Genomic DNA, 13,212 nt, shown 5'->3' with positions numbered 1-13,212 from the left:
GTCGAGGGCTACAGAGAAAGCAGTTTTATTTATTATTTATCTTTTGTCTCAGGCGGTCCTAAATTTTATACTTATCGTGTAAAGAAACCNCGAAACTCGTCACTGAAGACTATCCTAAAGAATATGAAGTTGTGAGCATGTGTTCCAAAGATCTCACAGTTTACATATCTCGAATTGTTTATTCTCTTCCTCTTTATTTTTCTTTTTTCGNTCGCAGAAGTTAGTAAAATAAAAGGGGTTAGGCTTAATTACGAGACGCGTAAACAGATTCATTACGACTCGATTCGTGCCCTCGTTGTCGATAAGGTAGAGCCGTACCAGATCAACTACAAGGCTATACGACGGACAATGCACCATGACGTCATCACGAAACCTGAGAGCAAGATTATCTGCGCAACGTGCCCAAAACGAACCCTTGATAATAGCGCTGCAACCCTCCCCTATGGATATAAGACAAAACGACGCGCGCTTGAACCCGACGATTGAAAAACTAAAACGAATGAAAGATACTTTCGATTTTTTAAGNGCACGATCATTCGTTTTTTCGGCGTTATGTACTTTTCATCCTCCGTGTATTTATCAACATATACACGTACGCTTTTCTGACGACATCTATTCTTTAGTTTTTCCCTGTAATTCTCGCTTGATGACCGATCTGCGAGATATTTATCGAACAGTTCGACGTCTTGATCNAAGTAAGTTTTTAAAAGTAAGTTTTTTGTAAATGTGAATTTTTAATTTCAAAATAAAAGAGAAAATGTGACCTTTTTTTTGTTTTTTTAAATCCTTATGCTACAAGGAAGTAAATTTTTCAAGGTTTTCAAGGTTGATCAAATAAAGAAAAAGAAGGATATATCGTGTTTTTATTCAAAAAACCTAACTCTCAAAATACATTTCTTAAAATTTAAAACTTAATGCGAATGAATTACAATTGCTTTTTTTTCAATTTTGTTTTTTTCGCTGCGACGGGGGGGCACCTCACTCCCACTCCTCGAGGTCCCAGTTGTCCGTACTGCGGTTGAGATGATGGGAGCCCACCGAAGAGGTTGTGGAGGTCTTATAAATCCTCGATGGGAGATTCTACAGAGCTGGTCGCATGCATCTGAAAATTTAAAAAACGAGTGAAATTTGGGTGACAAAAAATCTACGGAAAATGCGACGAATAAGTTTTTCATTCAAACAATCCAGCACGGAAAATTTCTGCGGGAGAGAAAGCGAGCTAAAATTTCTGTCATAAAAAATTTCTTTCACAAAAAATTTCGACACTGAAAAATTAGAGGAAAACCAGAATATAAAAATTATAAATCGAAAACAACAACGAGACGAGACCCGAATGGAAAATACATGCAAACTCAATAAGAGACGTTTGAAAACTCAAAAAAATGCACGTATTTTGGAAAAAATTCAACTCAAAATTTGACGCTGAAAAATTGGACGACACCGGAACAGAAAAATTCGAAAACGAAAAAATCTAACACGGAAAATTTCAACGAGAGAAAACGCAAGCAAAAATTTCTTTCACAAAAAATTTATTTCAAAAACAATTTCGACAATGAAAAATTGGACGAAAACCGGAATAGAAAAATTCAAAAATGAAAAAAAAAGAGACGAAAACCGAATGGAAAATACATGTAAACTCCATAAGAGACCTTTAAAAAACGAAAAAAAAATGCAAACATTTTGGAAAAAATTGAACTAAAAACTTGAAACTAAAAATTTTTAAACAAAAAAAATATCTTTCTCACAAAAAAATGCACGAGAATCGGACTCTAGAAAATTACCCAGAAAATTATGAACAAGAAAACTGTGTGAACATTTTTTTTATACGAAAAACCGAACAAGAATTTTCTCTCCATTTCAGTGATGACTGACCTGACCATTTTCAAACTTTTGTTCTTTTTGTCGAAATGAAAAATCACACGGAGCACTGCACGAAAAACGGTCGAAACTCGTCACTGAAGACTATCCTAAAGAATATGAAGTTGTGAGCATGTGTTCCAAAGATCTCACAGTTTACATATCTCGAATTGTTTATTCTCTTCCTCTTTATTTTTCTTTTTTCGGCACGATCATTCGTTTTTTCGGCGTTATGTACTTTTCATCCTCCGTGTATTTATCAACATATACACGTACGCTTTTCTGACGACATCTATTCTTTAGTTTTTCCCTGTAATTCTCGCTTGATGACCGATCTGCGAGATATTTATCGAACAGTTCGACGTCTTGATCTCTCCAAATTTTATTCATTTTTACTGTCCTAAATATATTTTCACGAATGACTGACAAAAAATAAATCCAAGTCACTCGAATGTTGAAGAAATTCACAGCGGTCGGGACAATATGATAGGAGTGGGGGTAGCATGATAGAGGTGGGGGTAATATACATCATATGTAATCCATGGTAATGGGGGATCATATATGATGCCGACGCCGCAGCACTCCCTACGGTGGGGGTAGTGTGTTGGGCGCATAGGGGTCTTATGTGTATGGTGGGGGGGAATTAAGCGCACCCCACTCTCGTACCTAACGCTATAAAACGCGGCTGCTCGCGGTGTATTCCTTCCAGTCGATCCGATTTTGCTCATCAGTTTTTTAACATGGAAAATATCAACGAAAATGAGTGCAGTGGTGTCGAACAGCAGGTGGTGCTGTCGCAAGTTATACCTCTCAATAAGTCGGTGACGAAATAAATTCGTGTTGGTTTACAAGTTACCTGTCTCGGACAATTTGTTCCTGTGGTGCAGTTTATGGCCGTACGCATCAACCGTGTCGTGGTGTCAATGTCACGGGCGGAATGGGGCCTTCTGTACAAAGATCTGGATGCCATTACGGACTACTTTGATCCTGAGAATTTTCACCCAAAAGCCGTCCACAATGTACCTGCTAAGCAATTTTGGGATGTCAAAGTGAGATTCCATCGCAGCTACGATAACCCCTGCATTGTTTTTGTACGTACTGATGTAAGGCAACCCCTCATTATGATGAGTCCAAGCATTACAACATTAAAAAACAAAGCGTCATGGATCGATCAGTGGTTAAAATTTTTGGACTCATTGCCTCTCAAACAATACAAGGAGTCTCTGGTCCGGGCGATCACAAGTGTTGCCATGCATTATATGGAATACAATAGGATTCCAGCCCCTGAAGAACTGCACTATCGCATACGCAACAATTTAGAGGAGATTCACCTTCCGGCCAAGGACGACCTCCGCCGTACAATACCTCAGGAGAATCTGGGATATTTGTATCAACGAGATCGTCCGCGCGTGCTCCGCACGCGCTTTTATATCTTTTCTCATAGAAGTGATATAATATCATAAATATAATAATGAACATAACCCAAAATTCAAGATTTTCAAATCCCATTAAATGTGAAAAATGATCATCGTAGAAGAAAATAATATTCAATTGTATAATTCTGTGTACACATAATTTTTTATCATATTAAATTCTCTTCCAGTTTCTAAAAAAATTCGTAAAGATTCCCATGAGCGAACTCTTGAAAATGCTACGTATAATTGGCCATGATTAAAAACATCTTTACGAAGATCTATGCCAATTTTATCAAAAGTTTGACCTTGACTTTTATTGATCGTCATTGCAAACGCTAATTTAATAGGAAATTGGCGTCATTTAAAAGTGAATGGAAAGATATTTTCACAATATAATGTGATACGATTGATGAATACAATGTCTCCCGTTTTATCTCCAGTCAATATCCGGCATCGTAGCAGCCTATTTGAAAGTTCCAAAATTTGTAATCTGGTCCCATTACACATACCTTCCTTAATACTCAAATTGCGAAGTAACATAACAATACAATCTTTCCTCAAACGTAAGATATGCGGTGGAAAATTCGGAGGATTAAGTGTATTCAAATATTCTGGTAAAATTGCATCGTTGATATCTCCATTATCACAATTTTCTACACTATCAATACCACCATAAACACGCTCCGTTGTTTCATCTAAAAGTTCGATCGCTTCGCAGTTGATTTCATCGACATCAGCATTCCGTGCAGCCAATACAGCGGTCTTTGCCAAGTCTCCAAATCGACGTTCGTCAATGATTTTTTTAAAAATCGTCCCAACGATATTATCGGTATTTGAAGCTATGCATTGTTCAGGAGGTGATAGATTGTTATCATTATCATTCAATTCTCCGTTACCTAGAGATAAGAGATATTTAGCGAATTCGAACTCACTGGGTAACGCTCGCATATTTTCGGACAAAGAAAATATTGTAAAATTTCTCCATAAATGACTAAATTTGATCGATGAATTGACTAACTCACATCTGGTGGCATTCGGAGTAACTGGTAGTAATTGTCTGAAATCTCCACCTAATAGCATAATTTTTCCACCAAACGGTGAATCGTTATCCATAAAATCACGCAATGTTCGATCTATTAATTCCAACGCAGATCTCGGTGCCATAGGTGCTTCATCACAGATGAAAATATCAACATTTCTTAAATACTCAGCATTCTTCGATTGATTTTTTATATTTGAAACCGAGTCTGGAAATAGTGGGACAGGTATACCAAAAGTTCTATGAAGTGTTTTTCCGTGTGGAAGTAATATTGCTGCAATACCTGTGAAAGCCATTGTGCAGATGGATTTTCCTTGAGCTTTCAATAAATGATATAAAGTTGTGTAGACGAACGTCTTCCCTGACCCTCCTGGACCATCAATATAAAAACAGGAGGACGAAATTTTTTCAGTAGACATTGCTATATGCAGAATGTTATCAACAATTTCTTTTTGTTTCACATTCAATTGATTGTACTGATTTTGACCGATGTTGACGTGAACTTCAATTGGCAATTCATCATTGTTGCCATCATCGATATCAATTCCACATTCACTCAACTCTGGCATTGTTGGAAATGCGCTTATACTGGATCCTTCACCTATGAGAAGTGTATTGATAGTAGCGTATGCTCGCTTGTGAGATTCTGATTCATTATGATTTCGTTGAAAATCTTGTGAAAAAGCATCTTTGAATTTCTCCCATAATTCTTCTGGATGATTTGGATGACAATATATCAAAATACGTACAAATAAATTTCTCAGTTGACGTGGCATCATCCAAACTTCTCCTTCAGTCAGTGCACGATCCCATTCTTCGTCATCTTCAATTAAACCTAAGGCTAAACATGCACTTTGAAATGTATCATATAAGTTACCATTAACTGTCCTCACATCTTCGAAGCTGGTAGCACCTTTGACATTTATTAGGAGTAATCGAAGATGAAATAGTTCTAATTGAGTTGGACTTACCGAATACATACGCCCAATTATATTAAAATGTGCTTTGTGTCTTTCCCACATGCAATGATTTTAATTTGGTGATTTTTTGAAAACGTAATAGGACGGAATGTCGCCATACGTATGACTTCTAGCTTCTGGATCTCGCTGATTTAAGGAAAAGTAATCAACCAACATACTTATTTTTTCTAAGGCAGCTCTCATACCATCCTCATTTTGAACATCATTAATAATTATGTTTTGTTGGTTTGGTAAATGAACTGGTAAGCGTATGACTGAATGGCTCTTGTGTTGTAGAGGTCTGCCATATATTCGATCACATGCTTCTACTGGAGATACATATCGTGTATCTATGAAATTCCGAATTTCATCGTGGTGAATTTCATTATTATTGTCAGCATTACTCACTATAATCGAAGCTGAATCATGGCCCTTGTATATGTATTTATATAAATATTTCACGGATTTGATACTCGAAACAATTTCTACGTTGATATGACATCGGAATTTTTTCAACAAATTTGCATTGTAAGGAACGACGAATGAATTATCAGTTGCGTGTCCGTTAGAACGCTCATAAGTACCGGTATTCCGTCGGCGGTATGTAGGGTATCCATTTTCATCCATCAAAGTACTTTCTTGAAACTTTTTTGGGAATTTTTTTGTGCATTTCCCTTTCTCATTCTTACACCAATTACCGCAGGGTCCATGAATCATATCTTTTAAGACTATATCATGAAGTGTTGGGTCTATTTGTCGATCTGGAATCTCCGCGGAAATATATTTATCAACAGCATCAGGTGTGAGAATTTTACTGGTTTGCTTCAAATTCACCAATAAATGCATATGTGGTAATCCGCGTTTCTGGTATTCAATGACATATACGTATGCTGATACCTCACCGAATATTTTTTTCTTAAAAACATCATTGATAAGTTCACTTTTCTTTAAATCAAAGACTCGTGAAACAATATCTGGCCTGTCGGATGCCGTCTGTCCTGGTAGTGCATTCTCTTTAATTTCAGTCCAATTAGGATTGCAAGTCATAGTAATAAATAAATCCGGTTTACCAAATTTTCGTACAATAGCCATTGCATCTTGATAATTTTGTAACATATTACGGGGTGAACCGGTAAATGTTGATGGAAGGATGACCATTTTTCCGACTCGACTATCAGTATCATTCGCGCGTCGTTGCAAATGATCTACTAAGCCTTGATAGGTATCACTGCGGAGAGTTTTTTGATTTTGTCTACAATAGTTCAATCTATCTTTCTCAATTTTAACGTAACTGTCGACAACCCATTGTTGGTACAATCGTCCTCCCTTTAGGATTATATTATCATTTCTGTCGGCCATTCGGTATTTAGTGTATGCAGCTCGTGATACTCTCTTAGTTTTATTCACACAACGTATATTCGCATTCCATCCCTTGGTACCGTATGGGTAAAATAATGGGTAAATCCATGGTTCAACATTAGAGTCCATGGAATTGATGAATTGAAGTTCTTTGGTTGCTTTATTACGAACCGAAACATAAGATTTTGGTATGTCGCCATCAGCAGCTGTAGTAAAAATGACGGCAACTTCATTAATTTTTTGTAAATTGTACCGTCTATGATCCATTCCAGGTTTGAGTGAAAATATCAATTGCATTTCGGGTTCCTTTTCTGAATTCAGATTTCTCATTAATTGGAGTTCTTCGTGCATCATTCGGTAAGATTGAGCAAATATATTACACTGACGGAGGCAGTTATCCACCGCTTGAACTATTTCGCGATTCAATGTAGACATCAGATTGCACCGTATATCTGTAGCCTCATTTTGATCGATTATAAATAGTTGGCCATAGGATGGAGTTTCATTTGAATCAGGGTAAAGACTTTTATTGAACTGATAATATACTTGACCATGTAATTTGAAACAAACTGGGCCAGGGCGTCGATCAGAAAAATCAACTAAGTTGGCATTGAACGATGCAAAAGCGAATGCGTTGTTATAACAACGTATGCGTTCATGAAAGTGTCTCGATTGTTCGTGACTACCATTGAAAAGATTTTGGAGAATAGCTGGTGGGTTGGGTAACGGATCATGAACAACTTCTCCATGACTACAACAATCATTGAATGAATCTTGGCGAACTCTCTCGGCTGCGAAATGTCTAGCACGACAATGATAACATAAAACATCCATTAGACCAATATAGTGTTCTTTGATTTCTCTTAGAGGAGTGTTACTACTGCTACTCGTTCGATTTATCTCGCACGTAGTGGAATCATTGCCATCAATGTTGTTCGCTGAATTGAAAGAGATTCCGACTTCTAAGATTGTGCGATTGTTATCATTTTTTTCAGAAGATATGTTATATTCTATTACATTCTGGTATGAGTTGTTTCTTCCCAAGTTGATCGGATTCTCTAATTCTACACTACTATTATCATTTCCTGCAGAAGATATATCATGTTCAATTGCATTCCGACGAATATTGCCGGAACATTCACTATTTGATTGAGTCTGTGAAGAATCACGATTTGACGCAGAAAGTTCATTACGACGTTTTGCGCGGTACTCACGCTGATACGCAGCATTCTTTTCTCGGCGTATTCTTTGAAATTCTTCTTCTTCTTCCCTTGTGCGCTGAATTTTTTTTCTAGGCATTTTTGAATGTTGACCGACTGAATTTGAAATAAAAGGAACAAAAAAGTTTGTGATAAAGGGAAGTTTCACTAATAATGGCGGTTTGAATTCTAATAATAATGTTTTATTTTTCTCCCAAAAAAATTGAAGCGACTGGAATGTCCAAATGAATTTTAGAACAAAATCTGAACAATGCACGATAAACTTACCGAATGTAAGGAATTAAACTAATTCGCCGAATCCTGCTATTATTATTATTATTAGTATTATTATTATTAATTTTATCATAAAAAAGGAAGGAAATAAATTCAGAGAAATATCGGTTTATCTTGAAAATCTCGAAGGAACATAAGCGTAAGATCGGAACCGATGCNTTGACGTTCCAAGTTCAACTTTCGTATAGCTTCCATCAACCTGCAGGGCCACCTGGAAGGAAAAACCACAATTTTATAATAAATTCGATGTGAAAAGCTTTGAATTTTTAGAAATGTAAACTTACAAAATTACTCCAACTTGTTGTCTTATTCGATATCGAATCCCAAATCTGATGAGAAATGCTCTGTCGATCAATAATTAATGAACAACTGGTACTCGTATGGACTAATATTTCTGGAAAGATTGTATATCTATTTCACATTTATATTTATTCAACTTCGATTTGGATATTGTGTGAACGTAATATATTCGATATCACCCGAGGGACATCCCTCGTTTGACAAAAGTATTACGACAACTGATGTAAGAAAATATTCAGATTCACGTTTCCGCAATTCCAATATTTATTAGATGTTGCGAAACGTTCAACGTCAATTCAAAAAATTTGAATAAGAGACACAGATTTCTCACATCCACTCATGGTAATATGGTATATGAAAAAAAAAAACATTTTTATGAAATGATTGTTCTGTATATTTTGAGAGAGATCAATTACTTTGATACTTAATTTATGGCCAAATAGAATTTACTCGAAAAAAGAAAAAAAAACATGATGAAATTATCAATTCAATAGATGCTTGATTTTCTAACCTCACTTTACTTTATTAATACTTACATTTCGGATCAAAAACAATAGCTCGCCGTAAAACCAATTCGAGTGTTTTTTTCACACAGTTAATCCAATTGATTTATTACTCAAGAATTATGAAGCATATATGCAGACAATTAGACGATTTTTGATTGAAAGATTACGTACAATAGCTGTAGATCTTCACGTCGATATCGTCAATTGATATACATACACATAACCGTTTTCTTCTGGCATGAACTCAACGTTTGCCATCATTGGTCCTCTCCGGGACATTACATCATTATAAGGATCACCGTTCAAACTCAAAATAGATGGCAGCAAGGCGGAGCGTTTCCCGTTTGTTAAATGGATCACACAGATGGATACATTGATGAATTTCATGTTTCTCTTCCTCATGAAAAGATACTTGGTTCCCTGGCGCCATTAGTGTCCAAACTGAACACCGATGATTTTTATTAAGAACCGTTCTGCTGAGGGGTCACATGACCAAATTGATTTTTTAAATTACCGCCAAAATAATTTTTTGATTTTGGCTGTAATTTGAAAAATCAATTTGATTACGTGACCCCTCAAGAAGACGGGTCTTAACTGATATTCGAGTGAAAAAATCTGTAGTAAGATAAATCACAAATCAAAGGAGTATGAAACGTCACGTTTGGAATATAAATACTAAAAAGCTTCCTGAAAAAGAATAATTATTTTTCAAAAGTGGTAATTATACAGACGAAATCGTTGAAAACTGAAATTAATCTTTGTTGTGGAGTTAAATCAGGGAATTAATGATTTTTTTTATTGACAAATATCCTTTTCAGTCATAATAATTAACATTGTTCCATTATCTTGAACATCACATTAACTTATTATAATATTTTTCATCATAAACATTATTAAATTTAGTCAGTCAGTTATCATTAATACTGAACACATTGACTTATATTTTTTCATCACAAACATAATTATATTCAGTCATTCATTATTTATAAATTATACTGAAGTAACATGAATAAGTCATTTGTTTCGTTATTATTTCGTTTCGTTATTTATATTCCATATATTTCGAATATATGGAATATAAATAACTTATTTATATTGACTAATAGGAATCTGTCACTGGTACTATGAGCTAATACGAACGTCACACTGTGAACTTAGCTATCTCAACTTGTACTTTCAATGAACAACAAAGACTATGTTGTTAAAACGAAGTGAAATTATGAGAATTATGCACTGCAATCTTCTCGAAAACATAGATGCTGAACTTATCACTTTTCAATTACAAAAATTTGCTATTTTTATGGCCATTGCGCAAAGTACAAAAAAAGTACGAATACTTCTCAGTTATGAGAAATTTTAAACATAAGAAAAAAGGAATAATGGCGAAAAAATAGAAAATTTTTGTAGTATTTTACAGTTATGATTGACATTGACAGATATTTACTTAAAAATTGAGAAGTTACAATACAGATTTTTTTTTTCTTGGCGAAAGCGTGCGATTTTTCCTGGTGTTCAGTAGATAAGAAAAAAAATTATTTCTCCAATTTTGAGAATTGAAAGCATAACGAAAAAAAAAAGAATAATGGAGGAAAAATATCAAACTTTCGAAGTATTTTAGTTATGATGATCCATCTACACAGATTATTTGCTTAAAATTAAGAAGTTTTAATACAAAGACTTTTTTCGTGGGCAAAGTTTGCGGTTTTCTTTTCGTATTTAAGCAGAAAAACAGAAAAAAAATGATTTTCCTCCAATTTTGGGGATTGAAGACATGACAAAAAAAAGGAGATGAAAATAGATAAATGAATGAAATTTTGCAAATTTTCATGGTATTTGACCATTGAAGTTTCTGATGGCATAATGCTACACGTTCATTATTTTTTGTTACGAAAAATATGTGTCATTGAAGTATTTTTCTCTTATAAAATAATCTCTTATAAAATAAAACTATAAAAAATTAATCAATGAAGCCATGCAGTGTTTGTTTTTCAAATCAAACTATTTTAAAAAGTTTAGTAATTATGTAGCATCTGCGGAATTAATGTTGTTATCGATTTGGCATTGTCATAAAAAATCAAATTTGAAAGGAAGTCAAATTTTTTAGTTGACACGAACACATACAAAACGAAGTTTAACCATAAATTGCAAATTTCAATCTAATCTAGCTTGTGAAATCCTATCATTTTTCTAAATGATATGTAATAAAGATCTAAATTTGGAGATTGAGCAAGTGGACTTAATCACATTTTTGTTTCTGTAAAAATAAAAAGAAAACAATAATAACTTCGTTTCTAATAAAAGAAAATTTTCTATTTAATAAGTCACGAATTTTTAGAGAAAAAATGTAGCATAATTAATCAATCGAAAAACATGAAAGTCAAAATTCATATATTGCTATAAATAATAATATTTGATACCTTTTCAATTGTTATCTCCATGATATCCTCTGATTCTCTTTTGAGAACCAAGGGAGGTGATTCTACAGCCTCATCCATTTCGTCTTCAGTCATCGTGGGCGCTCCAGGAATAATAGAAACTTGATCCATAGTGGCAGTGTTGAGAACGAATGCATTTGAGCGACGATCAATTGTCCCTCGAATCTTAATTTTCATCCCTTCCAGGAGGTTTTCGTTAGGGACGAAGGTGGTCACATGAACAGTCATTCGATGAACCTCGGAACAAATCATTGCACTGCCGTAACTTGCACCACTGGCGGTTGAAATACTCCTAAAAGGCTCCTTGAGCCATCCTGAGATTTCAACTGGGCCACGTGCAGAACAAACGTCTTTTATCTCTATGGATTGGTACTTCACCACCTTGTTCAATGCCTCATCAGCGCCATTTGCAATGTCGAAGGTTCCAAGGACCTCGAGAGTGCTTCCGCGACCAAACTGGAACTCTTTGTCACTGACAGTATCGCCAGATCGGCGATACTGGAGATTGGCCTCTTTGATCACACCACCAGTAATTTTTATGATCTATAGCGAACAAATTGATTATTTTTATAATTAATTTCTCTCTTGAGAATTAATTTTTCTCTTGAGAATCTTTCGTTACAAAAAATAATTCAGAAAAATATAATTTAAAAGTTTCTCTTAAGTGAAATAAGAATGGGTTGAGAAATAAAATTTCATCAATTCAATCTTATTTGAACTGGTTTTTTCTTGGATATAAAAAATTTTTGTCAACTTTTTTTTTAGCTTGTCATTTAGAAAAATGTAAAAAATGTAATTTAAAATTTTTTGGAATCCAATTAGAATGGTTGAAAAAATTAATTAATGTTTTTAATTTAATATTATTCAAACTGCTTTTTTTGTGCATATAATAGATTTTTGTCATTTTTTTTCAGTTTGTAAAAATAGGAACTTCCGTTGAGGGATGATCACTATTTTCCATAAAGTTGATCCCCTCAAAATTTACATTTTTTAGCATAAAAAAAATACGTGAAGCATTTTTTTTTATTTCTTACTTGGTACATGACGATTTCTGAGTTGTACTTCAAAGCATCATCCCCCCAGAAGATGATGCGAACCTTCTTGTCGTCATTGTTATTCAAAACGCATTTGTAAATCCATTTGGATGCAGATTTAGGCAATTCTCTCAATCCCTCGATGGAATCCACGTAGCCAACGATTCTCCTGAAAGGAAAAAATTCAATTTTAGCATTTTATGAATAACACGTGGTAGTGGGAGGTTAGGATACATTAATGCATGATAAAACGAAATATTAAACACGTGGTAGTGGGAGGTTAGGATACCTTAATGCATGATAAAATAAAATATTAACCAAAAATAACACGTGGTAGTGGGAGGTTAGGATACCTCAATGCATGATAAAACGAAATATTAACCAAAAATACTTACATAAGAGTCGCTCCCGCATTGAAATGATCAATTGCCTTACTCGATGTGTATTTGATCTTGGTGGATGCCATTGTTTGCTTTGGATTCACTTCACTAAATTTCAGCGTCGAAAAATGCAAAAATATCACCTCGTGCGTAACCGGAACCTCACCCGAGCGAAGCGCCAGAGAAAATGAACGTAATTCTATTCACGGCCACGACGTCTGATGGCGCGTCGGATTCAGTCTTACGCGTTTCGATAATTTCGAGATGGAGAGATACTTCGATATATCGTTTCGTTTCTCCTTTTTATATTAGGATTATTTGGTGAAATTTTTCACTTCTGCTACGACGAGTTGGATGGTTTTGCGGGAGGGGCTTACCGAATGCCTTCATACTATAGACTATATGATAATAATAATCTGTTGTAATTGTAAATAA

General features: G+C 34.8%; 2 protein-coding genes across 3 annotated transcripts; both read right to left on the bottom strand.

The window, feature by feature from the left end:
• Positions 1 to 3,781: 3,781 nt before the first annotated feature.
• Positions 3,782 to 6,317, bottom strand: LOC107042430 (the record flags this gene model as incomplete). The annotated part of the gene is made up of 4 exons (XM_015263475.1): positions 5,969 to 6,317; positions 4,595 to 4,957; positions 4,295 to 4,519; positions 3,782 to 4,168 (listed from the first exon to the last, which is right to left on the bottom strand). Coding segments are annotated over exons 1-4 (1,324 nt in total), but the record flags the coding sequence as incomplete, so codon positions are not given.
• Positions 6,318 to 10,020: 3,703 nt separating this feature from the next.
• LOC107042431 lies at positions 10,021 to 12,932 on the bottom strand. 2 transcript variants are annotated; one of them, XM_015263477.1, is made up of 4 exons: positions 12,793 to 12,932; positions 12,398 to 12,566; positions 11,346 to 11,906; positions 10,021 to 11,182 (listed from the first exon to the last, which is right to left on the bottom strand). In XM_015263477.1, the coding sequence occupies exons 1-4, from the start codon at positions 12,861 to 12,863 to the stop codon at positions 11,165 to 11,167; spliced, it is 819 nt and encodes a 272-aa protein (XP_015118963.1). In that variant the 5' UTR covers positions 12,864 to 12,932; the 3' UTR covers positions 10,021 to 11,164. The 2 variants fall into 2 exon arrangements, with proteins under 2 accessions (XP_015118963.1, XP_015118962.1); XM_015263476.1 differs by having other exon boundaries at positions 11,160 to 11,906.
• Positions 12,933 to 13,212: the final 280 nt, after the last annotated feature.

Source organism: Diachasma alloeum, unplaced genomic scaffold (genome assembly GCF_001412515.2).
Source record: "Diachasma alloeum isolate Michigan unplaced genomic scaffold, Dall2.0 Dall_scaffold_00464, whole genome shotgun sequence".
NCBI classification, from domain to species: Eukaryota; Metazoa; Arthropoda; class Insecta; order Hymenoptera; family Braconidae; genus Diachasma; species Diachasma alloeum.
This window is presented reverse-complemented; position numbering and strand designations above follow the sequence as displayed.